This window comes from Emys orbicularis, chromosome 9, assembly GCF_028017835.1.
Source record: "Emys orbicularis isolate rEmyOrb1 chromosome 9, rEmyOrb1.hap1, whole genome shotgun sequence".
Taxonomy (NCBI): Eukaryota; Metazoa; Chordata; order Testudines; family Emydidae; genus Emys; species Emys orbicularis.
In genome coordinates this window covers 48,863,033-48,889,758 of record NC_088691.1, presented here as the reverse complement: position 1 = coordinate 48,889,758, position 26,726 = coordinate 48,863,033, and the positions used below count along the sequence as shown (strand labels likewise).

At 50.4% G+C, this 26,726-nt stretch overlaps 1 protein-coding gene across 1 annotated transcript; it reads right to left on the bottom strand.

The window, feature by feature from the left end:
* Positions 1-1,038: 1,038 nt before the first annotated feature.
* AGXT (alanine--glyoxylate aminotransferase) lies at positions 1,039-25,742 on the bottom strand. The gene is made up of 11 exons (XM_065411166.1): positions 25,479-25,742; positions 23,922-24,114; positions 22,083-22,147; positions 19,862-19,962; positions 14,089-14,159; positions 6,852-6,936; positions 5,753-5,848; positions 4,937-5,006; positions 4,071-4,166; positions 3,518-3,646; positions 1,039-1,146 (listed from the first exon to the last, which is right to left on the bottom strand). Exons 1-11 carry the CDS (start codon positions 25,740-25,742, stop codon positions 1,039-1,041), a joined length of 1,278 nt encoding a protein of 425 aa, XP_065267238.1.
* Positions 25,743-26,726: the final 984 nt, after the last annotated feature.

Below are 26,726 nucleotides of genomic sequence, written 5' to 3'. Positions count from 1 at the left end.
TAATACCTGCTTTGATGATGTAGTTTCCTGTTTGTGGGACCACTGTAAGCAGGATTGTGAGGCCGTCCAGGCTGCTGTGCTCATGCTGAAAGGACCAACATGGCAGAGGGCAAGAAGGAGGAGTAATATGAAGCCTTGATCCCAGGAATCCAGGGGCCTGCAAGTCAGTGTGCAGCAGGGAGCGCAAAGCTGTTATGCTGGAGGGCAGGTGTGAACAGAGCAGGCAGAGAGGGCATAGATAAGCATCAGGCCAGCCCTTGGCACTCAGCACATGCCTGCATGTCCGCTGTCTTAAAAGAGGGCAGGGTGTGAAAGGGGGAGGGCATAGGAAGAGAATGGGCCTGGCTGAGGTGACCAGGACTTAACTTTAGCTCGGTGCTCACCTCTCTGGCCTTGCTGTCACTGCTAGGCAGGAGCACCCGGGTGCCCAGCAGCACTCTCACTGATGCAGGTTCAGGTTCCACTGTGCTCCCAAGTCCTCCCCATCCCTTTTTCCTCATCCTTCAGCTGAATGCTGCCAGATCAAGTCCTGAGAGGGGGTGTGAGTTGATTCTGTAGCATGCTGCCTCTCTCAAACTCCTGCTTTCGATAAGATGGCAGCCCAAGCAGATCTGGAGTTCTGCAGCTGGCAACAAGTTGGAACGCTTTATCCCACTCCTCATACATCTCATCTGCCCTTCCTCCCCCTGCCCCCCCCCGTCAACTCCCCACTCTTGCACTGTCACTTCCACACTACCCTGATCACATCTTGGTCATTCATCAATAAAGCAAAACATCTGAATATCCATGTGCAGATCCACCTGATACTGCAAACAGTCAATTCCCAATGGACCATGGCTCCATGGTTCATTTTTCCCCTGTAGGGTGCTGCAGCTGGTCAGGCGCTAACCAATATTTCATAGGATACAACAGACATGAGGGAAATGAGAGCAGTGGCCCCACTTCAGCCTCCTACTTGAGTTCGGGAGAAGACAGTGGCATTAGCAAGGCCTGAAATGATCTCTCTGTACTTGTGTCTGCAGCTGCACTAGGAGCTGCTCACAGCTTGTTCTTGTGGCAGTGCTGGAGGGCATCTTTCAGGGCATGAAGGACTCGGTCTACATTGAATTTGGTGGAGTTATAACCCATGAGTCCTATTCGAAGAACCTGAAATTGAGAGAAAAAGAAACTCAGTAGAGAGTAGTAAATATTGATGAGATCAAATTGGTTCTCCAGGGTCGGCCCCGTGACACGTCGGATTGCATGTCTGCAGGAGATGCAAGGCTCATGGAGGAGGTGAGACCCATGCCAGTGACTTCCTACACACACATACTTCCTACACACATACCATACAATGGGCCAGATTCTCCAGTGTCCTGCACCATGTACGGTCACTTATGCCTGGGCAAAGTGAATGCAAAGGAGGTGTGAAAAGGTAGCAGATCAGAATGGTGTCAAGCTGCCGTCACAGCCACGTTGCAGTAGTGTACGCTGCAGAAGGTGCATGGCAGTGGGGGAATCAGACCACATAGATGTAATTGTTTTTGTTATCACTAATTTAAGCAAATACAAGTAAAATGAAAACACAAGAAATCTTCAGCTTCTTTGGTGGCACCTGCTTTAGCTCTGCTGGCCAGTATGCCAAAGATAAAATACAGTAGGGAGCAAATTTGTGGCTGATTTCCTCCTAGGGTGACCACCTACAGTTAGAGATAATAAATGACATGATATGAAACACTAAAACAAAGCTTATTTGTAAGGGGCTGCCCCTCCCAATGCTTTATTCATCCCTTTGTATCATGTTATACTATTCCTTATGACTACTGGAGAAAAGTACCTCATATATTGACTTGGGTTGATCCAATTCACATTGAAATCAATTGAAGTCTTTCTATTGACTTCAGTAGGAGTTGGATCATGCCTCCAATAAGGAACAGCTCTTAAAATAAGGAATCAATGGTCAACCTAGGTCCTCCTAGCCAAAGCCCTGCAAGAATAGCTTTGCTTAAAAACTCATCCCGGTAAGTCTGCAAGCTTCTCACAAGTGTTATGCCCAATCCAGAACAAGGTATACTCTCTACTGAGGCTTGGAAAAAGTGCTCAGAGCACTTGACCTAAAGCCAGCATAAATATCATGCTGTTATTGGAACTTCCCTCTCCTCTAATAAATGATTGCATTTGAACTTTCCCATTTTCCCTAGTCTCTTCCAGTTTAGGGTAACGACTGGTTAGTAACAAGCCTATGGAAAAAGACTCTTCAATGCAGCTCTGTCTTAGGTATTCTCTTTTAATTTGCATTCATTGACACAAACAAGGAAAACATGGAAAGAACAAAGACTAGCTTTTCTTCTCCTCTGAAATTTGCTTATGCAAATTTGTCTACAAGCAATTCCATTCTCTCTTGGAAAGACCTACAAATGCTACATCTTCTACCACACACCTTCTATTCTGCCACACACCTTCTACCACACAAATAATGTTGTGTGTTGGGGGGGGGGGTAGAGGAGGCTGTTTGTTATTACAGCCCCTAATTAAACAGACGTCTATGTTAGAATTCCCTCCCAGAGCAACTGGCCTCTTTAAGAGGAAATTGGTCCAGTTCACATGTGTCTAGTTAGTTGCCTGATAGAGGGCACCTGACCTCTATAGAGACCCAGGCAGCAGTTGAGAAAGGGGAGTAGGAAGCAGCAGCAGGAAGGTGGAGAAGAGCAACTTGGCCAGCCCTGGGGACCATGAGGGAAACTGAGGCAGGACTCATCTGTATCACTGTGGTTGGCTGCAGAAGGGTGGCAAACCCTGCTACAGGTTCCCAATAGTCTCTGCTTATTTCGCAAGTGGCTGTAAGAGCACAGCATGCCAGGCCTTATCTCGAGAGAGCTTTTTCTCTAAGTTTGCTTGTTTCTGGATCTCAGTGCATGAAGCCCCGAGGCAGTGGTTTGTATCAGTCTTGGGCTGCATTCCCTATGGAAGGCCCCAGGGATCTATTTGGAAAGGAGTCTGTGATTGGATGAGCTGGGGGTTCAGCACATCTCCTGGACTCTACTCTTCACAAGCCTATCCAGACCAGTGCTGAAAGTCATTGGGACTCAGCAAAGGCAGACGCTCATTTAGGGAAATCCTCAGATACCAAATCACCCCTTGGCCCCAGGTGAAAGGACCCATTTCTGTCAAGGAAACTGGCTCACTTGGTACCTTCCTGACACCAGACTGGGAGTTCCTTTGTGGGCAATGGATCCTGAGGTTCTTATTAAGCAGCAAGGGGGGAACCAGGAGGCTGATGGCATTGGTGGCACTATCAGGTTCAAGGCAAGTTCTTGGTTGCATACATAAAACACATATAATGTATTGCTAGGGTGATGTTCCACCAGTATCATTCCAGTGCTGTCAATGGAGCTTCTCTAGATATAATGGCAGGAACTGAGAAAAGAACCTGGCCCATAATCTGTTGAGATCCATATGGGCATTTTTAGCAAGCTCAAGTACCTGACTAGCCACAGAGACTTGCAGAGTTCGACCCTGGCTGGCAGCTTGTACCTACCTTGCCTTCTGATGGTCCCAGGCCCCCTGAGATCTCGATTGCATGTTTATTCATAATAAACGTTGTGACCTCCTTCCAGTCATATCCCTCAGGCAGTACAAAGGTGGTGATTGTCGGGAGCCGCAACTCCTGAAAAACAGAGAGATCCATGCAGGAGGTCTCCTCTGAGCATGTGCAAACAGTCCTCTTCCCCACTCCTTCTGTACCTTGCTGCAAACTTTGCCGTCTGGAACAAAGATTCCTTTCTATGGGGAGGATCCTGCTTTTCTGTCCTGGGTTAGCTGGGAATCTCCCAGCATGTGAAACCTCCTGAGAAATTCAGAGCTGGGCGAGATCCCCAGCTGGGGTCAATCGGCGTAGCTCTACCAAAGTCAGTGGAGCTACACTGATTTACACCAGCTGAGGATCTGGCCTCATCTGTCCCAAACTATCCCCTTAGCTCTCTTTCTCTGTAGCCCAGCCGGACGACACTTCATCTGCAGTGTCACTCTACCAACATCAGTGAGATCCAGCAGGTCTATACAATGTCCAGTAATATCAGCCCAAGTCCTACCTGTTCCTTCACAAAGAGCTGGAGACCCAGCTTCTGCAGCCCTGCACACAGGTAGAGACTGTTCTCCTTGTGACGCTTCCAGGAGTTCTCCAGCCCCTGGGCCAATGGGGAGAAGAGCACAGCCATTAGTTAGGAGGTTACTGTCCCAGGGCCAGGCATGTGACAGGCAGACACAAATCCCGGGTCAGATAGGTTGATTTAACGTTTCATCTTGATGGGGAGAAGGTGGCTCAAGTGACCCTTGATGGGACCTCTCACCTCCCAAGCTGATGGGACCTCTCACCTCCCAAGCACCAGTTCCCATCTAGCCCAGTTCTGGAATGACCACAATTTGTTACCCGCTGGTGGCTGCTCGATGGCTGCACAAACCGAGCCCAGTCCTTGGGGGCGTCTCTAAAACAAAAAGCAGCTCCCCCAAGATTAGCCTCCTGCCTGGCAGGCTCAGCAAGAGGCCAGGACTGAATGGCGATGGAGAATGAACTATCCCTCCTGGAAGGCACTAGGCACACGCTTTGATGTTTGCCTGGCAGCTGTCCATAGTGTGGTTAAATAAAAGACTTCAGTCTCCAGGGCTGTCCAACTGGTTTCTTCCATAAGCACCAAGCACAGATTTTTAAAGGCATTTAGGTGCCTACAGAGGCAGACAGATACCTAGCTCCATTTTAAAATCCCACCTGGCCTATGTTTGCATCTTTAAGCACCTAAATACTTTAAAAAATAGCAGTGTTATCTTCAACTGCATTTCTAAATAACAATCCCAACAACCAGCTCGGTGATGATAGTCCCAGTATCGTTTTCCCACTCATATTCCTTCTCTTTGCCTTTCCCCATCCTGCCTGGCCCGAGTGTCTCCTGCCATTACTCACCAGTTCCGCAAGGATTGCCAAGCCTTCCCTCAGGCTGAAGAAGCTATTGATTGGTGCAGTATGATGGTATCTGTAATATACATGCGACATGCTGGAGAAGGGCTCATGACCACATTGACTAAATACATTAGTGGATCAGATCAATATATTACAATCAATACTGAAACCTAGACAGATCCTGGAGGCTAAGCCACCAAAAACCATACTTCAGCCTCCTCTTTCTATCCCACCATAGCAGGGAAAAATGAAATGAAGTGAGGTCACTACACTGACATCAGAGGTTGGAACTGCATGAAGACTAAGCAACAGCCCTGGATCTGCTGACGCCAAGGATGCGGATAGCAGGATGCTGTAAGTTGGTGCTATGTGAGAAGTATTTGGTCCTGCCATGCGGGCAGGGGACTGGACTCGATGACCTCTCGAGGTCCCTTCCAGTCCTAGAATCTATGAATCTATGAATCTACTGTATTCTCTGGTTCACCTCTCCTCTTCTAATGAGGTGATGGGGGTTGGGCATGAATTAGTTTTGGGGGAAGAATGAGGATTAGCCCAGGGTTAGGGTGAGGGTGGACACAAGGGGTTTGGGATCAGATTGAAGTTTAGATGAGAAGTAGGTAAGTTGTGAGGTCTGAATGGATGTCAAGTATGGAGCCGGGGTGAGTGCTGGGTTCAGATAGGATTTGGGTGGGATTTCAATTTGGACTGAAGTGGAAATGCTTTGTGATTTGGATGAAAGTCCGTCTGGATTCAGGTCGTGGTGTGTTAAATCCCTGGTCAGAGAGCTGTTTCCTGGACACCCCAAAGCTCGCCCCTCACATTCTTGGCTTGTCGTCACAGCCCCAATAATTGGCCAGCCAGCCCATGTCCAGGAAGAAGGAAGGTGGCTTCGTCCTCCTGCTGAAAATCTTCTTCCTGACAAGATGGATATGACAAAGCTCGGTAAGTGATCCTAGAAGCTCTGCCCTCCAGCCAGAACCTTTACTTAGTTTTCCCACTACATGCACCACACAGATACACTCCTGGCCCCTTTGTGCCTCAGTTTCCCCACCTGTAAAATGGAGATAACAATACTGCCCTACTGTAAGGCACTTTGAGATCTGCCAAGGGAAGCACTAGACATGAGGTAGATGTGGTTATTGTTAACTAGTCGAGCTTACTCCCACTGGCTAGGGAAGGGAGGGGTTGCTTGGGTGGCACTCAGACGTGACATTGAGAGAGGAACTGCTGGGACCGAGATGGATTCAACAGATTAGATAATGATGAGGTGGAAAGGAATCCCGCTGAGTGCCCCATGGGGGATGTGGCAGCCACTGCACCGATCCAGTGAGACAGTGACAGTGCCTGGCTTCCTGCAGCTTGAACTGGCTGCGGGCGCAGAGAGCTCCTGTGTACTGGGGAGGCTCTGACAGGCTGGGGCTGCAGGGGTAATGCCTGCACCTCAGGCTTAATTGGAAGTTGTCAGGCCTGGTCAGTGGCTGCTTTTACTCCCCCCTCATATGACACAGGGCCCGAGCCTGCCACCCTTCCTCCCATGGCGCGACGCTGACTCATGGGAGGGGTCCCCTAGATTTCAGTGGCACTGCCCCCTGGAGTGACAGCCCTGCTGCTGGAGGGCTGAGTGATCACCCAGCTGTACACCTAGGAATCAATGGTCTCAGTCACTGGGAACGGGGATATTTCTGGGTGCTTGAACACCTTGGGCTGGACTTGCCCACGTGTAACAGAGGGTTGAATGTGGGCCATCTTTCCCCTTTTTCAGGGACATTGTTCAACCTGTGTAGGTGCTTCTACACATCTGTGGACCTGAGTCACCTGCTGTTTAGCCTGCCTCGCCCTGGTGTTGTGTACATGAGCACCCCTCCCTGGCCCCGTGCATGTGTTTCACAATCTACAGGGATGGCGGTGTTGTCCTCACCTGGCTCGCTCACTGAAGGAGATAGGGGCACTGCCAGGGGGAGCATTCAAGACTTTTTGAGATCCTGAGTACAAGATGTCAATACCTGTGTTAAATGAAAAAGTAGTGTTAGAAACCCAGCCATATAAGATTGATTGTGGAGGAAAGGCAGTGACACCGTCCTTCCAGTCCTGACTTGCAACTAGCTTTCCATTAGGAGCCCAGTTCTGCACCCAGGGCCGGATTAACTCTCCTGTGGGCCTGGGGCTACTAGATTTTGTGGGGCTCCTGTATACAAGCCTTTATCCTAATTTAAAACAAAAGGATCACAATTATGGCATCAAAGCTATTAACTCTGTACTAAACTTGCCTTTTAATTAACATAAAGCCGTTCTGTGTTTACATTTCAGTCTTAAAACACGTAGAATATAGTTAAGTTAATTCAAAATAGCCTACTTCTTACCTTAGAACGGCTGTTATATTAGTTTCTTTCTGGTCTTCAGGGCTGAGAAATCCTCGATGATGTCACTGAAATCCAGTTGACGAAGCAAGTCATACTCTATTGACATTAGAGTCGAACTCAGTCTCATCTGATCCATGCTTGACCTCAGCTTGTTTTTTATTAGTGCCAGTTTTGAAAACGATCATTCTCTTCCAGTGGTAGTTACCGGCAGTGTCAAAAAAATCCATAAGGCAATGTCTACATTGAGAAACACAGACTTCAGACTCCATTGTCTTAAAACGAGAAGTAGTGTCTTTACTGTTTTGTTTTCCTCGTGTTTTGTGAACTCCCTAAATTGAACCAGCTCATCTGCAAAATCCTCTTGTAAGTTGGTACTATATTTGTTTTGTAGTTTAACAGCTGAATCATGTAGTTCTGATGCAGAAAGTAGATGAAGATAGTTCATACATCTGAAGTGCCGCATACCCCTTTGTATGCCTCATACCTGCAATGCAGCTCTGCAACAGATTTATCAATAATAACATTGAAAAGCTCCACGCAAAATTTCTCTAGGCCTGACAGCTTACAGTCCAGCTCCCCAGAGTCGTCCTGTTGTTTTTTACACTTCAGTTCACAGTGCTTTTCCGATTTATACTGTTGAGAAACTCGAGGTGTCATTTGTTTAGTGGTAGTTTCAAAGCTGTCAAACTGAACTCGTAGACCAGCCACAAAATCCTTTAAAGAGCCCACCAACTTTACAGCATTAGGCAAGTCAAGGTCAACAGCCTGAAGTGCAGTGCTTGTTGCTTGAAATCTTTGCAGAACTGTGTTCCAGAGGTTGCAAAGAAAAACAATTTCCAGCTTGTCCATTTTCATGACCAGTGATCGAGCATCGTTGCACGTATTTGGGTTCTGATTTGGATCGTCTGCTAGTTTTCGGAGAGATTCCTGAATATTTTCATAATTCAGCTGTAGTGCTTTTGTAGCCTGGGCATGTGCTGACCACCTTGTATCTGAAAGAGCTTTCAGCATCTCAATTTGCTTATTGTCATTTGGCTCTAATCCTGCAGTAAGAATTTGCCAGTGAGTGATTGATTTCGAGCAGAAATTTAAAAGTGACGGAACAAAACAAAGTATTTGCCTCCAAGCAGCAGTTTATGCTCATAACCCCAACTAAATTGAGAGTAAAAAGAACAGGAGTACTTGTGGCACCTTAGAGACTAACAAATTTATTTGAGCATAAGCTCAAATTGAGAGTGTGAGCTGCGCAAGGTACCCATTCTACTAAAGGGTTTATCTCCCAAATTTGTGATTGCAGACCTTTGTATGCCCCTGACATGTTACTAGCATTGTCATAACACTGACATCTCAATTTGTTATGTCAATGTCCATCTTCTGCAAAACTGTCAAAACAGTTATTGCGAGAAATTTAAGAAAACGCTCTTGAATCTGCCCCTCTTGCGACACATAGCGGACAATGAACATAAGTTCATCTACATGGGATATGTCAGGAGTGGAATCTACAATAATTGAAAAGTTCTTTGCAATCTGCAACTGACTGTTTATTTCTGAAAGCACCCTTTGTCCCATTAAAGTTATAAATTCCTCACAAATCGTTGAAGAAAGGTATGAAGGCCTTCCTTACCAGCATTCCCATATTTCTTTAATGTTCATAGAATCATAGAAGATTAGGGTTGGAAGACACCTCAGGAGGTCATCTAGTCCAATCCCCTGCTCAAAGCAGGATCAACACCAACTAAATCATCCCAGCCAGGGCTTTGTCAAGCCGGGCCTTAAAAACCTCTAAGGATGGAGATTCCACCACCTCCCTAGGTAACCCATTCCAGTGCTTCACCACCCTCCTGGTGAAATAGTGTTTCCTAATATCCAACCTAGACCTCCCCCACTGCAACTTGAGACCATTGCTTCTTGTTTTGTCATCTGCCACCACTGAAAACAGCCACGCTCCATCCTCTTTGGAATCCCCCTTCAGGTAGTTGAAGGCTGCTATCAAATCCCCCCTCACTTTTCTCTTCTGCAGACTAAATAACCCCAGTTCCCTCAGCATCTCCTCGTAAGTCCTGTGCCCCAGCCCCCTAATCATTTTCATTGCCCTCCACTGGACTCTCTCCAATTTGTCCACATCCTTTCTGTAGTGGGGGGACCAAAACTGGACGCAATACTCCAGGTGCAGCCTCACCAGTGCCGAATAGAGGGGAATAATCACTTCCCTCGATCTGCTGGCAATGCTCCTATTAATACAGCCCAATATGCCGTTGGCCTTCTTGGCAACGTGGGCACACTGCTGACTCATATCCAGCTTCTCGTCCACTGTAATCCCCAGGTCCTTTTCTGCAGAACTGCTGCTAAGCCAGTTGGTCCCCAGCCTGTAGTGGTGCATGGGATTCTTCCTTCCTAAGTGCAGGACTTTACACTTGTCCTTGTTGAACCTCATCAGATTTCTTTTGGCCCAATTCTCCAATTTGTCTAGGTCACTCTGGACCCTATCCCTACCCTTCAGCATATCTACCTCTCCCCTCAGCTTAGTGTCATCTGCGAACTTGCTGAGGGTGCAATCTATCCCATCATCCAGATCATTAATCCTTTAGAAAAGGATCAAACTGACTCAATAATTCCAAGCTGCCCAAGTAATTCCAGTTATTGGGGGATCCAACAGTTTCATTGTCTCCTTTGAAAGAAAGCCCACACTCTGCCAGAAACTTAACAACTGCAACAACCCGTCTGAGGACCTCTTTCCAATAAGCAAGGTCAGTTTCAAACTATTTTTCCAGTTCCGAGTCAATATGCCATTTGGCTTGTGTCTGAGAAATCCTGGTAAGCATTGCATTTCTGTGACAAATGTTGCTCTCGTGCTCGACAACACAAACTGCATCATGTTTCCAGTCATTAAAGCCAAAACCACTAAATGCCCTTGTATGAGAGGATGAATCTCCAAACAATCGACACACAAAACAAAAAACAGATCCTGTCGATGGAGAATAAAGAAGCCACTCAAGAGGTACAGATTCCCCATTTTGAAGAGTATGTGTGAAGAGGGTTTTCAATAAACACTGTTTCTGATGTTTTTATTGTTTTTCAGACGCTGAAAAATCACAATGTTTGTTTTGACATAGTGTTGGCCCTTTTGTGATCCAATAAGATCGCACTGTTTCATTTATTGGGCCCCAACGTGCTGCATCAGAGCTGTATGGGTCAAAGTTAGCTGCGTTTTTACCTTCATCACATGCAGCTATTTCGCTCTCATCCAAAACTGGTGACTGACTGTGTCTGGACTGTCTGTTGTGGCTGCTGTCGTTCGCTCGCGTGGATTTGTGATGCTCGTTGACTTATTTTCCAAATCACTAATATCTGGTGCATTTGTTGGTGGTTTACTGAAATAGCCTGTCAATTTTGGTATTTTGTTTAACAACTGTTCCTCACGAATCATTTTTAACTTCTGCACTTTCCTCTTTTGAGCTCCACTGTCATATTTTCTAGGTGCACCATTATCCCACATTTTTATAAAACCACTGCACAGGAGCACAGATCCAAGCAATAAGAAATGGCACATGATTGGATTTTATCACATGATAATTATGATCAGGAAGTTGTTTTAATAAGATATGTTAGTAAAATAGATTTGTTCTATCCCAAACCATAGATCATACATTTTTATATATATATTTTTTCATGTATATAATTATGGATTTATTTTTGCAGGGCCCCCCTTAGCCCAAGGCCCTGGGCTGCAGCCCCTAAAGCCACTGCGTTAATCCAGCCCTGTCTGCACCCTATCATTTCCTCAAAAATGCCTCATGTCTCATTACATATGGGCCAGCAGCTCCAACACATACCCTCTTGCACTTCAACCACTCACTGCAAGACACCAGGACATCTCATCTCATGCTGCACATACGTTACATTAGAGTGACTTTTCCATTGCCAGCCAGCCAGGCCAATCTGCATAATGCACAATTCACTATCCTCAACTCATTATCCATCATCCTAAGGATAGAGTGGTTTTAATATCCCATTAATGCCTCTTAGTCACCCTGTGATCTGGCTCAAACTACTCCTGAAAGTGAATAGAAACTACACCAGAAGATAGTATCCCTAGTGAACCATAGTGACATGACAAACTAATCATAGGTCCATTAAGGAGAGGGCTATGGGTCAGAGTTAAGGCTCTTTGTGAACACAAACTATGAGGGTTTACAGTCCTGACTACATTTTTTCCAGTTTTGGGAGGAAGGATTTGTACCTGAATTTCTTTCACAATGGAGAGAGGTAAATAATGGGGTTCCCCAAAGGTCTGTACTGGGACCAGGGCTGTTCAACATACTTATATATGATTTGGAAAAAGGGGTAAACAGTGAGGTGGCAACGTTTGCAGATGACACAAAATTACTCAATATAGTTAAGTCCAAAGCTGACTGTGAACAGTTACAAAGGGATCTCACGAAACCGGATGACTGGGCAGATGAAATTCAATGTTGATAAATATAAAGTAATGCACATTAGAAAACATAATCCCAACTATACATACTCCAGAAAGAGACCTTGGAGTCATCGTGGATAGTTCTCTGAAAATGTCTGCTCAATGTGCAGCAGCAGTCAAAAAAGCTAACAGAATGTTAGGAGCCATTAGGAAAGAGAGAGACAATAAGACAGAAAATACCATAATGCCCCTATATTAATCCATAGTACACCCACATCTTGAATACTGAGTGCAGAGCTGGTCTCCCCATCACAAAAAAGATATATTAGAATTGAAAAGGTGCAGAGAAGGCCAACAAAATGACTAGCGGTATGGAACAGCTTCCGTATGAGGACTGATTAAAAAGACAGGGACTGTTTAGTTTAGAAAAGAGACATCTGGCGGCGGGATATGATAGAGGTTTATAAAATCATAAATTATGTGGAAAATGAAAAGGGAAGTGTTATTTACCCCTTCACATGACACAGGAGCCAGGGGTAATCCAATAAAATTAATAGGCAGCAGATATAAAACAAACATAAGGAAGTACTTCTTCATACAACACAAAGTCAACCTGTGGAACTCATTGCCAGGGGATGTTGTGAAGGCCCAAGTATAAGTCGATTAAAAACAGAATTAGATAAATTCATGCAGGATAGGTCGATCTATGGCTATTAGCTGAGATGGTCAGGACACAACCCTATGCTCTGGGTGTCCCTAAGCCTCTGACTGCCAGAGGCTAGGACAGGGCGAGAGGGGGTAGATCACTCGATAAATTGCTCTGTTCTGTTCATTCCCTTGGAAGCACCTGGCATTGGCCACTGTCAGAAGATAGGATACTGGGCTAGACGGACCATTTTTCTGACCCAGTATGGACACTATTATGTTCTTATGAACAGGAAGTGCTATTACAGCCCCACCCTCTGGATCCCAAACCCTAGGCCGGAAAGCCCTACCCTCTGGATCCCAAACCCTATGCCGGAGAGCCCTACCCTCTGGATCCCGAACCCTAGACCGGAAAGCCCTACCCTCTGGATCCCGAACCCTAGGCCGGAGAGCCCTACCCTCTGGAACCCGAACCCTAGGCCGGAGAGCCCTACCCTCTGGATCCCGAACCCTAGACCGGAAAGCCCTACCCTCTGGATCCCGAACCCTAGGCCGGAAAGCCCTACCCTCTGAACTAGAACCCTAGGCCGGAGAGCTCTACCCTCTGAACCAGAACCCTGGGCCGGAGAGCCCTACCCTCTGAACTAGAACCCTACGACGGAAAGCCCTACCCTCTGAACCAGAATCCTAGGCCGGAGAGCCCTACCCTCTGGATCCCGAACCCTAGGCTGGAGAGCCCTACCCCCTGGAACCCTAAGCCTGGCCTGGGGAGTCTTAACATCTGAAACCCTAATGCTAGACAGGGAAGTCATACTCTCTTGAACACTCACCCTTGCCTGGGGGGCCTCAACATTTGTACCCTCATCCTAACCCAGGAAGCCCTACACTGGAAGCCTAACCCTTGCTTGGGGAGTCCTGTCCATTGGAATGGCTAACCCTACCCTGGTAGTCTTAGACTCTATAACCCTAAGTCAAGCCCAGGGTGCCCTACCCTCTGGAACTCTAACTTTATATGAGGGAGCCCTATCGGTTGGAACCCTAACCCTAGCCCATGGAGCCCTGCCCTCTTGAACCCTAACCTGAGCCTCGGGAGGCCTACCCTTTGGAATGTTAACCCTAGCCTGTGCAACCCAAAGTGCTAGAACACCAACCCTATCCTGCAGAGCCTTACCCTTTGAAACCCTACCCACAGCTCAAGGAGCCCCATGCTTTGTTTCCCTAAGCTTGGTTTGGAGAGTCCTCTCCATTGTAACCTTAACCCAAGCCTGGGTAACCCTACCTTTGGAAACACAGCCCTAGCTTGGGAGCCTTGTCCTCTGGAATCGTTCCTATAGCCCAGACAGCCCTACCATGTGGGACATTAATGTTACTCCGAGATGTCCTACCCTTGGACATTCAGGTTCAGCACCTGGCCATAGCACTACCTTCTGGAAGCATAACCATACCTCGGGGAGCGCCTGCAGTGGAAGGTCTCATCACTACCCTAGACCCAGTTTCTCCCAACAGAAATCACTCTAGAGAATATGGTTCAGGATGAACCCTCCGCTAACCTTCGCCCCTCCAACCACCATCTGGAATGGCCCAGGAGCTCTGGTTTTTAAGACAATCAGAGCTACCCTTTCCACAGCCTCCCCTGTAGAGAGGACCTTTCTATCCACACATACATTTTTTCTTGTTTATTGTATGGGGCTGGTGAATACTCTAGTTAAGAAGATGAGTTCTTTGCTCCTTACCCTGTTGGTCCATGAGGATGGGAGCTCCACCTAATGATGCCACAGAGTCCACCAGTAGTAAGCACTTATATCTAGCAGAGGGAAAGGAAGAGCAGATATTACTTAGCAAACGTCAACCTGTTTGTGTTGGTGTCTGAAAGCTTCTCATTAATTCTGGTTCTTATCATTTCTCTCACCAGACAATATTTTTCCAGAGTCTTGGATTTCCCAGGACCCTCCTGAAATGTGTTAAGCACCACTGCAACAGCTCTAGCAGGGTCACTAACCTGCCCATTGCTTTGCCCATGGGCAGTGGTGAAAGAGAAACATGCAATTTTGCCTTACCTGGGAATGCTATTATGCCCCATTGTTCGATGAGTATTCAGCACCCCTCTGGGCACCTGATCCACAGAGGATCTGAGTCTGCAACAGCTGCCTAGGAAGGGCCTCGAACCCTAACCCAAACCCAGGTAGCCCTACCCTCTGGAACCCTACCCCTAGTCCAGTGATTCTCAACCTTTCCAGACTACTGTACCCCTTTCTGGAGTCTGATTTGTCTTGCACACCCCCAGGTTTCACCTCACTTAAAAACTACTTGCTTATAAAATCAGACATAAAAATACAAAAGTGTCACAGCACACAGTTACTGAAACATTGTTACTGCCTCATTTTATCATATAATTATCAACTAAATCAGTTGGAATATAAATATTGTTCTTACATTTCAGTGTATATGTAAGGGACTGTTAGCCCCTTACTAAAACTCAGTGGGGGTGTTTTGGTTGGCTAGCTCCCAGTACTAAAGGTAAGGGGAAGGGTCAATGGGAAATCAGGACCCTGAGACTGACAGTCCCCAGGAGCAATGGGGAGAGACCCATGCTCCAGGTGAGTCTGATTAAAAGGTCGGGCAGGCCAATGAGGGAGTCAGGAGGCCAGAGGGGCTCCCATCCTCAGTGTGAGCTGGAATTGCCTGGAACAGAGTGGGGCCGAGCTAAGGAGAGGGCAGGGACCCGAGCTGAGCTGGGGAGCAGGGCTGTGCCAGACAGAGAACCTGAGAATCATAGAAGATTAGGGTTGGAAGAGACCTCAGGAGGTCATCTAGTCCAACCCCCTGCTCAAAGCAGGACCAACGCCAACTAAATCATCCCAGCCAGGACTTTGTCAAGCCGGGCCTTAAAAACCTCTAAGGATGGAGATTCCACCACCTCCCTAGGTAATCCATTCCAGTGCTTCACCACCCTCCTAGTGAAATAGTGTTTCCTAATATCCAACCTAGACCTCCCCCACTGCAACTTGAGACCATTGCTCCTTATTCTGTCATCTGCCACTACTGAGAACAGCCGAGCTCCATCCTCTTTGGAATCCCCCTTCAGGTAGTTGAAGGCTGCTATCAAATGCCCCCTCACTCTTCTCTTCTGCAAACTAAACAACCCCAGTTCTCTCAGCCTCTCCTCGTAAGTCGTGTGCCCCAGCCCCCTACTCATTTTCGTTGCCCTCCGCTGGACTCTCTCCTATTTGTCCACATCCCTTCTGTAGTGGGGGGCCCAAAACTGGACGCAATACTCCAGATGTGGTCTCACCAGTGCCAAATAGACGGGAATAATCACTTCCCTCGATCGGCTGGCAATGCTCCTACTAATGCAGCCCAATATGTCGTTGGCCTTCTTGGCAACAAGGGCACACTGCTGACTCATATTCAGCTTCTCATCCACTTTAATCCCAGGTCTTTTTCTGTAGAACTGCTGCTTAGCCAGTTGGTCCCCAGCCTGTAGCAGTGCATGGGATTCTTCTGTCCTAAGTGCAGGACCCTGCACTTGTCCTTGTTGAATCTCATCAGATTTCTTTTGGCCCAATCCTTTAATTTGTCTAGGTCACTCTGGACCCTATCCCTACCCTCCAGCGTATCTACCTCTCCCCCCAGCTTAGTGTCATCCGCGAACTTGCTGAGGGTGCAATCTATCCCATCATCCAGATCATTAATAAAGATGTTGAACAAAACCGGCACCAGGACCGACCCCTGAGGCACTCCGCTTTATATCGGCTGCCAACTAGACATTGAGCCGTTGATCACTACCTGTTGAGCCTGACAATCTTGCCAGCTTTTTATCCACCACATTGTCAATTCATCCAATCCATACTTTTTTAACTTGCTGGCAAGAATACTGTGGGAGACCATATCAAAAGCTTTGCTAAAGTCAAGCTATATCACATCCACTGCTTTCCCCACATCCACAGAGCCAGTTATCTCATCATTGAAGGCAATCAGGTTGGTCAGGTATGACTTGCCCTTGGTGAATCCATGTTCATAGACGCCGACTCCGTGGGTGCTCTGGGGCTGGAACACCCACAGGGAAAAATTAGTGGGTGCAGTGCACCCACCGACAGCCAAGCTCCCCTCCCCCCCGCCCCACCTCCTCCTCCACCTCCCCCGCTGAGCGCGTCACGTCCCCGCTCCTCTGCCTACCTCCCAGCGCTTCCGCCTGGCCTGTAGCAAGCTCCAGGAGGGAGGGGGAGGAGCGGGAATGTGGCACGCTCAGGGGAGGAGGCAGGGAAGAGGCGGGGCCGGGGTGGGGATTTGGGGAAGGAGTCGGAATAGGGGCAGGGAAGGGGAGGAGTTGAGGCGGGAACTTTGGGGAAGGGGTTGGAATGGGGCAGGGATGGGAGGTGGAGGGGCAGGGGCGGGGCCTCATGGAAGGGGTGAAGTCAGGGCAGAGGCAGAGGCAGAGGGGGGGCAGGGCCGAGCACCCACCGGCGGGAGCAGAAGTCGGTGCCTATGTCCATGTTGACTGTTCCTGATCACCCTCTTGCTTTAAAATGGTTTCCTTGAGGACCTGCTCAATGATCAGAAGCAGCAGCCCAGGAAGCAGGTCAGTGATGGGAGCAGAGCCACAGAAGCAGCCCAGAGAGCAGACATGTGCTGGGCGGAGAACTGCAGCAACCAGAGCCAGAGGGGCCAGAGAAGCAGCCCAGGGAGGCAGAGCAGCAGCAGCAGTGCTGAGGCAGAGTGGAGCTGGAGCTGGGGCTGGAGCAGTCCGGAGCTGGGTGCGGTGAGCAGCTGGGGAGAGCAAGGGGGACACTGGGCAGCAGGCCCAGTGTAGGGAGATGCCCCCAGCCAAGAGGTCTTCCAGGCGGTACTGGGATGGGGATCATAACCCGACGGGGGTGGGGAGGAGCTGATGTTGGGAAGAAGGGTCCTGCCACCTACAGCCTGAGGGCGCGTGCCCACCGCCAGAGCAAGTGTCTGACCCGCAGCATCCCTGCAGCACAGCCAGGGCCTGGGCAGGAGGCCTGGGACATGTGAGGAACAGACTGAACTGCCCTTACATTCCAGAGATGGCTGGTTGTGGTATGGCCATACCAGAGCGGGGTGATGTATTTTCCTTTACCTTTCTCATTTTTTCCTTTAAAAAAAAAATTGATTTCTGTTTAATAAATTGTGTTTGCTTGAACTGTATGCAATGATCAGTGAGTCAGGGAAGTGTCCAGTGCAGAGAGAGCACCCTGGAGTGGGGACACCCTAGCTCCTGCCCTAAGTGAGTACAACAAGGTTGGGGGTTGAGCCCCCCAGGAGTTCTGGGCCTAACCTTTTTGGGGTTACAAGGACTCTGCCACACAGGAGAGTGGAAGGGGAGCCCTCGAGGTCAGGCAGGCCTCTTGGTAAAAGGAAGTGGGAGCAAGGACTCAGATCCTTCCGCTAGCCCATTTCACCGGGGTAGTGTATAAGCCAGGAAAGTTCCTCACAACAGCGGGACCATTCCCTCGCTTACATGCAGTATATAGAGTAGGGTTGCCAGGTGTCCGGTTTTCGACCAGAATGCTGACCAGGCTGTTAAGTCTGGTCGGCGGTGCTGCAGGGTAAGGCAGGCTAGTCCCACCTGTCCTGGCACCGTGCTGCGCCCCAGAAGTGGCCAGCATGTCTGGCTCCTAGGTGGGGAGTCCTTGGGGCTCCGCGTGCTGTCCCCGCCCTGAGCACCAGTTCCGCACTCCCATTGGCTGGGAACCACGGCCAATGGGAGCTGGGGGGGTGGTGCCTGCGGGCAAGAGCAGCACGCAGAGCCTCCTGGCCTTGAGCCCCAAACCCCTACCCCCCCAAACCTGGAGCTCCCTCCTGAACCCCAAACCCCTCATTCCCGGCCCTACCCCAGAGCCCACACCTCCAGCCCAGAGCCCATACCCCCTCCTGCACCCCAACCCCCTGCCTCAATCCACAGCCCCTCCCACACTCTGAATCCCTCGGCCCCTCCCCACAGCCTGGAGCCCCCTCCTGCACCCCAAACCCTTCATCCCCAGCCCTACCCCAGAGCCCACACCCCCAGCTGGAGCCCTCACCCCCTTCCGCACCCCAATTCCCTGCCCCAGCCCAGAGCCCCCTCCCGCATCCTGAACCCCTCATTTCTAGCCCCACCCTGGAGCCCACACCCCCAGTTAGAGCCATCAACCCCTCCCACACTCCAACCCCCTGCCCCAGCCCAGTGAAAGTGAATGAGGGTAGGGGAGAGCAAGCCACTGAGGGAGGGGGAATATAGTGAACAGGGGGGGGCAGGGCCTCAGGGAAGGGGCGGGGTTAGGGTATTCAGTTTTGTGCGATTAGTATTTTGGCAACCCTAATACAGAGCAGTATAAACAAGTCATTGTCTGTATGAAATTTTAGTTTGTACTGACTTCGCTACTGTTTTTTATGTAGCCTGTTGTAAAACTAGGCAAACATCTAGGTGAGTTGATGTACCCCCTGGAAGACCTCTGAGTACCCCCAGGGGTCCGTGTACCCCTGTCTGAGAACAACTGCCCTATCCTACATAGCTCTACCCTCTGGAACCCGAACCCGAACCCAGGAAGCATTACTCTTTGCATCCCTAACTCTTGCTGAGGGAGCCCTATCTGTTAGAACCCTAACCCATAGGCACCCACAGGGAAAAATTAGTGGGTGCTCTGCACTCACTGGCAGCCAAGCTCCCTTGCTCCCCGCCCCACCTCCTCCTCCCCCCCCCCCGAGCATGCCACCTCCCTGCTCCTCTGCCTACCTCCCAGCGCTTCCCCCCGTCCACCACCAAACAGCTGTTTGGCCTTTCTGGGAGGGAGTGGGAGGAGCGGGAACGTGGGGTGCTCAGGGGAGGAGGCAGGGAAGAGGTGGGGCCGGGGTGGGGATTTGGGGAAGGAGTCGGAATAGGGGCAGGGAGAGGGCGGAGTTGGGACGGGGATTTTGGGGAAGGGGTTGGAATGGGGGTGGGGCAGGGGTGGGAAGAAGCGGGGCAGGGCAGGGTCGCATGGAAGGGGTGAAGTGGGGGCGGGGCCAGGGGCAGATGTGGGGTCAAGCACCCAGGGGAAAGCGGGGAAGTTGGCGCCTATGCGCCTGGCAATGACCTGGCTGATGGTTGTTGTGCTGTGCCTGAGTGCAGAACCATCTCCTGACCAATGCGCTGTTTGACACTTTGCCCCCACATTCAGTCCCCCTGAGTAGAGGCTGTTGATAGACGTTTGCTCCCTTGCTGCTGCTTTGTCACCTATCTCTTCTCTGCGGCACTTAGCAAACAATAACGTGTGTTCCCTGGGCTCTCACAGGGCCACTTGCTGATCTCCCACGACTTAGAACAAGAATAAAATGCAGGTGTGGTAACTTGGTGGTGTTCGAGCTTTGTGGTTTCTAGAGAGCATGATGCTCATTGGGTGTTGTTAGTAAGTGTAGTGATTGTTTTGAGTTTCCCAACACACCCTGACATCCCTGCCTTCCTATGGTGCATCCATGGCCCAGACAGTCTGTCCAGCCACAGGGCACCGTGTGGGGGATCCCACTGACCTGTGGCAGAGCTCTCCAAAGCCATCCAGGGGCTGAAGCACCCCGCTGGATGATTCTCCATGTGTGATGAAGAACAGTGAGGGTTTGTGCTGCGCCAGAGCCTACAGGGGCAAGAGAGAGAGAGAGAATTAAATACACCAACCAAGCTGAGGTGGCTCTGGCACAAGGGTGGGCAAACTTTTTGGCCCGAGGGCAACATCTGGGTGGGGAAATTGTATGCAGGGCCATGAATGCAGGGCTGGGGCAGGAGGTTGGGGTGTGGGAGGGAGTGCGGGGTGTGGGAGGGGGCTCCGGGCAGGGAACTGGGGTGCAGGAGGGATGCAGCAGGGGGCTCAAGGCAGAGGGTTAGGGGGGCTCAGGGCAGGGAATTGGGATGCAGGAGGGGTGTGGCAGGGGGCTCCAGGCAGGAGGTTAGGGGGCTCAGGGCAGGGGGTTGGGATGGGGGGTGCAGGAGGGGTTCGGGGTGTGGGCTCTGGTCCAGCGCTGCTTACCTCAAGCAGCCCCGCACTGCTCCCAGAAGTGGCCAGCATGTCCAGCAGTGGCTCCTGGGGGTGGGGTGGGGTGGGGCAGGCAGCTCTGCAGCGTGCTGCCTTGGCCTGTGGGTACCACCCCTGAAGCTCCCATTGGCTGTGGTTCCCCGTTCCCGGTTAATGAGAGCTGCGGGGGGGGGGGGGGCAGTGCCTGCAGGCAAGGGCAGCCCCCTCAGTCCTCACACCAAGAGAGTAACCTGCTGTCATGGGGTATAGAGATCCCATTCTACCACTGTCACTAAGGGGTTAACAGGTAGGCTAGCCATCTTCTCAGCTGCAGCAACAGCTGGGGGATAAGAAGGCAAGCAGGGCCAAGGAGAGGGGGGCTGCAGAAGGACAACAGAGAAGGAGTTGCCTTCAGCTGCAGACTGGCAGGAAACTGGACTTCTAGAGAGGCAGAAGCAAAGAGTGTGAGTCTGGCAAAGGCTTCCAGGAGAGCTGAGGTAGGTAGCAGCCCAGGGAAACAGTGAGGGTTTGTGAGGAGACAGTCCCCACTGTTTAATGCATGGTCACTGGGCTGAACCCTGGAGGAGTTTGTTTACCTGCCGCGTCCGCAGGTTCGGCCGATCGCAGCTTTCACTGGCCGCGGTTTGCTGCCCCAGGCCAATGGGGGCTACGGGAAGCAGCGTGGGCCAAGGGATGTGCTGGCCGCGGCTTCCCGCAGCCCCCATTGGCCTGGAGCGGCGAACTGCAGCCAGTGGGAGCCGCGATCGGCCGAACCTGCGGACGCGGCTGGTAAACAAACCGGTCCGGCCCGGCCCGCCAGGGTGCTTACCCTGTTGGGCCGCGTGCCAAAGGTTGCCGATCCATGTGCTAACACAACACAAATGAATAATGCTGTTACAAAGCCAGGTGGGCTTGTTAGTGATGAACGCTCTCCCTCTTCTGGACACTGTAGGTGTACCAGGCATTCAGCTCTGCTAGGAACCTACACAGCAATCTCGGGGTGAAAGAGCCCTGCCTGAAAATGCTCGCTATATATTCTAGCAGTTAAATACGTGCACGTCTAGTGGAAACAGTGCATGGTTCTCTCTCTTACTTCTCCATGCTTTCCTCCTGTACCCCCTCATGCCTTTCCTTTGAAGAGCCAAGGAGACAACCCTCAGCCCCAAACACTTATACAACAAAGCAAAGGGTGTGTGGGTGGCAGCATAACAGATTTAGTACCAGGTCATCAGCTGGTGTAAACCAGCATTGCTTCCATTGCACCAAGCTGGGGCTCAGCCCTTTGCTTTCCCTCTAGCCGTGCAGGACAGAGTTCCCACATGAGGGCTGCATTTGGCAGGAGCCAGTGGAGACGCACAGTGCCCCTGACTGTCTGGTAGGATGGGGAATGCTCCTTTTCCCAACATTTCTCAGGGCTGCAGGCAGAGATGGGCAGGGAGCTGAGGCTCTGCAGACACGCTCTGATAGTGTGAGTAGCTGCACACCCTCCACTTGGTGAGCTGCAGGTTTCTCCTGGGCAGGGCAGCTACTCGTAAGCCCAGAGGATGCAATCAGGGGACTGTTGAGAATGGTTTCTCCTCTGGGCATAGCTCATTCTTGCTTTCTCTGCCTGCCATTGCAGCAACATAAGGATTCCTGCCTCTCCTTATGTCCCAGGAGGCCACAGTCACCCAGACTGTTCTAGCCAGTGCCTGTGCACTGCAGTCTAATCTCAACGTCCTTGCTCCGATACATGCAGCACTCACCTCCTCGATCTCCTTTAGTGCAAAGTATTCTCCAGGGGGCTTCACCAGTTGGTGGACAACAGCTCCTGAAAGGGGTGGGACAGTCAGTGCCCTGGCAGAAATGCCCTAGGAGACCCTGCTGTGCAGTCCCATCTCTAACAACAGCCCTGAATAGCACCAGTAGCCTTGAACCCCCAACATTAAACAATGAGGGACAGATTGTGCTGGCTGTGCTGCGGTATGCAAGCGTGGGAGAGGATGCACAGAGCCCTTCCCCATGGGCACCTTGGCACAGTGCAGCCAGCATCCCAGGGTTGGTGCAATGACCTGGGGACAATTAGCACGTCTGATGGCACAAAGCACCCCAAAGGGGGTGGGTGGGGAAGTGGGGTCACCATGGTGCCAAGCCTCCACTCATCAGCGGATGGACCATGACCAACTTTGAGCTGTTGTTCTGGGTGTGTAATAAGTCATGTATTAACTGGAAAGTGGAGACACCTGTCAAAGTCCAGCCTGGCCTCATGGGAATTTGTCCAGTTGAAAACTGGGAAAATGCTGAAAGCCCTCCCAATATCACTGATTAAACTTGGACACGCTGTGCCCCTGGGTAGCAGCCCCCCTATTCCCTGTCCCAACCACTGGCTCACTAGAAAGGAGGGGAAATAGAAGCTTCTCTGTGTGGGTCAGAGACCTAAAGGCCAGAAGGCGCCATCAGGATCATCTTGTCTGGTCTCCTGTATCATGCAGGCCAGACAGTTTGGCCCAGTGATCCCTGCATGGAGCCCAAAGACTGTGTCAGTGTTACATAGCCCAGTCAGATTCTCACTGAAAGACTGAGAACTGCAGCTGTCATGGCTCCCACTGGGATATCACATACAGGGACTCCATGCATTTCTGAGGAAGGCAAAGGTGACGGTTCCGTGAGATGTCTGTTCTTTTTAAGGCTTCCTGGGTGGATTCAGTTCCCCTTCATTACCCCCAAAGGTCTGTATTGATGGCAGGGCCCCTGGACCTACTTCTACTCAGTGAGGCTGCTCTACACTGCGGTTTTTGCAGCAGGTAGCTACAGTGAGGATGTGCCCAAAGCAAACCCTTAGTGATGCTTGTATTAGTGTAATACATCACTTGCACTGGTTTAATTTACCCAGGCTTGCAACTGGGGTTAACTCCACTGATATAATTCATGGCTTACCCTAGTGTAGTGTGTCTATACCAGGCATTTGCACTAGGGGTTTACAATGGTCCAGCTACCCCAGTGTAATTACAGTAATGCATAGAACCCCAGTGTAGACATAGACTTATGGCAGATTTTTAAAGGCACCTAACTCCCATTGAAATCAAGTGGGAAATAAATGTCTTTGTGGATCTTACATACTATTCAGTCCTGCCCAACTTCTTCTCTCCTTCAGTGCCTGAAATCTTTCTCTCTATTCTGCAGCAAGCCCCTTGCTAACCAAATCTGCCTTTGCCAAAGCTTCCTTGATTTCTATGAGTTCCCAGAAGACAGTCAGTGGGAAAGGGAGAGAGGGCTATTTCTTCCAAATTCTCTCAGGCCTGCCAGTGCCCAGCTGGGGCAGAGAGAGCAGGGCCATACTGTATCTGAGCAGCGAGAGTCCAAGCGAGCTGTCAGTTACACTAGGTCAGTGTAATCACTCCAGAGTTGGACAGAGCAATTTGGCCCTATGTGTCAAGATGCAGCATGTCTCTGTATAATGGTTCTGACCTAGCCACGGCGCACATTTTACTAAGAGTCACTGGGAGTGACCAAGAGTCTAACTTAGTCCCTGGTCTGAGCCATCCTGGAGCTGTTTGTAGCTGGGGGCCTCACACAGCAAACGGGAAGGGGGCCAAGTCCCATACCCAGTCTCTTGGAGATGTCTGTTGCGCGCTCGCCCCAGATTCCATTCACTGCAATCAACACCACCTCTCCAGCCTCCACCGTGTTCATCAGCGCAGCCTCCATGGCACAGTGGCCTGGGCCACTGATGGCCAGAGTCAGTGGGTTCTGTGTCTGGAAGGCATACTGGATTCCCAACTTGATTTCATCCATGATCTGAGGAGAACGGACAAGATGCCAGGGTTAAAGCAGCCACCTGCAGTTTGGCAGAGTAACTGCATTGAAATCAGCACCCACTAACAAAAATAACAGAAGTACTTGTGGCACCTTAGAGACTAACAAATTTATCTCTAAGGTGCCACAAGTACTCCTGTTATTTTTGCGGATACAGACTAACACGGCTGCTACTCTGAAACCACCCACTAACAGTGACTCTTTGTGTGCTAGGAGGAAAACAACCAGGATGTGGCAGCTGCTAGTGGGCCCAAGTTTACATCTACTCCCTTCTAGTGACTCTTATACAGAGGAAATAATCAGCCATCAAAGGGGAAGCTAGAATGTGCAGAGCTCCAGCCCTCATCTGCCTGCTGTTGTTTCTGCTCTGTGCTAGGCAATATACATGCAGTACTTCTAATGAAACAGAGGGATAGGCAGAAATCACTGAGTTCATGATGTGATCCAGCAGAGCTGTCACTTACTGCAGAGTATTTGACTGTGAGCCACAAACACACTATATTTACAGCTTTTAGCTATTTCTTACAGAAATGAGTTTTACCAAAAATAAAACTGATCCCTACCCCTCCCTTTGTGGAAGGCCTCTCTTGTGGTGCCCATGGGGCACTACTGAACTAGACAGACACTCTACTCAGTTCTGAAAGCAATTTAAAGAGCTAGAGACCAACACCAAACAGCTAGATGCAACGAATGCCAGACCCTGCTGGCACCGCTCATGGAGAGCTTTGCCATGGAAGCACTGAAGGAGGTTAGGGACAGGATTTTGTTTTTACCCCTGAGTTCTCCAAATGCTGGAAGAATTGGGAACCTGACAGGCAGTGGATGGTGGTCCTCTAGGCAGTTCCCCAAACTGCTTGTCAGCTTGATCCAAAGCCCATTCAAATCAGTGGGAATCTTTCCACTGACTGAAAGGGTCATGGGCTTTGGAGTAGCCCCAGAGTGGTGAATGGGGAGGAATCAGGGCTGTGGCTCTGAGTCTGCAAGAGCCTGAAGCATATGAGTCATCCCAGTGGCTGTGGGGGCAGAGGCACATGCACAGAGGAAAGATTTCAAGAAACACACTGACACCAAAAGCTGAAAGAAGCCAGGAGAAATGACAGCCCAACAGTGATTTATAATTAGTATCACCAAAATGCCTCTTCTGGGCCCTAGGAGACTCAGAAAGTGACGTCATGTCGGAATGGAACCCAGAAGAGGGGAAAAGAAGATCAGGAGCAAGGGAAAGTGGGTTTCATTTGCTATCTAAAACATTGCACTGGGGCCTGAGGAGAGTGGGAGGCTGCAGATTATAGGAAACGCTTGGAATGAGTGACCATGTTCTGGAGAAGTTGAGTCGTAGCCCTCACCTGGAACATTTCCTTGTGGAGGTGTCCAATTAGCTGCCGACCTCCTGCAGTCAAGATCCGAGGAGGGACGTTTGAGGGCCCAGGCCCCAGGAGCAGCCTGTCTGGAATGGCCAGGGGCTGCCGCAGCACTGCAGGGGGTGGCACCAGCAGCTGTTGTGAAGACATTGCGCGATAACGTGGAGCTGGAAGCACAGGCAGACAGAGAGAAGCCCGAGCCGTAGCCTGGAGCACTCGGGAGGCACTGCCCATCGCTGCTCGGTGCATCTTTTGGGCCAGAGATAACAGAATGAACCTTCGCCCTGACAGCAACCAGCCCCTGGGCCTGCTACCACTAGCCTTCGAGCTCCCGTTCCTCTCTGACAGAGCCTCTGCTGGCAGTGGTGACTCAAAGGCTGTCAAACCCTCCGCCCTGTCACACTGACCTTCACAGTCCTGGCAATAAAAGCCTGAGCCCACCTCCCAATGGCCCAGCAGCTCCCTGGCTCCTCCTTGATTCAGAGAGCTCCTCTTGAAAACATCCTCCCCCCACCCCCATTGGCCCTCCTGGCCTGTGAACTCTGCACCTGGTAGGAGCTGGCACTCTGACCGCCGCTGCTCATGTGGCACTAACAGCTTTGCTGCTTCTGCTTTAGCCACATAATTTCCTGGTGCGGGGGAAAGTCCCCATGTTTGTCTAACCTGCTCGGTCAGAGCAGTTTTCCCCAAAGCTCAGTGAGATAACAAGACACTGCTGCGCTCTGCCAGACTTCCCTGTTGGGGCCTTGGTGGGGGTGCACCGGTCCTTACTCCTTGTCCTATGTCCTTTTTACCATGCCATGGTTTCTGGTAGCTCCGAGAGACCACAGCCATGCTACTGAGCACTCAGAGAAGCTCTGCCCCGAAGAGCTTCCAGTCTCAATAGCCGAGATGTACAGAGGGTGAGTCTCGCCCCAGATCATCCGGCAGGGCAGTGGCAGAGCTGGGAATGGATCCCAGCTCTCCCAAGTCCCACTCCCGTTCAAGAGGTCACTTTTCATCACTGTGGGTTACTCAGATATTGGTGTGTGAACAGTCCCAGGCTGCTTCCCTGGCACTTCCCTTCAAGGATGCGTTTGTGACATCCAGTCCCTATCCTGTGGTCAGGGATGTCACAGACATTGCCCGGGAAGTGCTAGATGCTGCAGTGGGTTTGTGGCCTGAACTCCACAGCACAACTTGTCGAAGAGGAGGAGTGTGGAGTATGGAGAGCTCTGAACTCTCATGAGGTGT

Bases quoted from the DNA above. Each gene is read 5' to 3' on its own strand.
- AGXT (XM_065411166.1), bottom strand. From the start codon at position 25,742: ATGCACCGAGCAGCGATGGGCAGTGCCTCCCGAGTGCTCCAGGCTACG. The intron at 24,115-25,478 runs GTGAGGGCTACG...CGTTCTCCTCAG, and splicing joins TCCACAAGGAAATGTTCCAG to ATCATGGATGAAATCAAGTT. The intron at 5,007-5,752 runs GTGAGGGGCGAG...TGTATATTACAG, and splicing joins TGTGACGACAAGCCAAGAAT to ATACCATCATACTGCACCAA.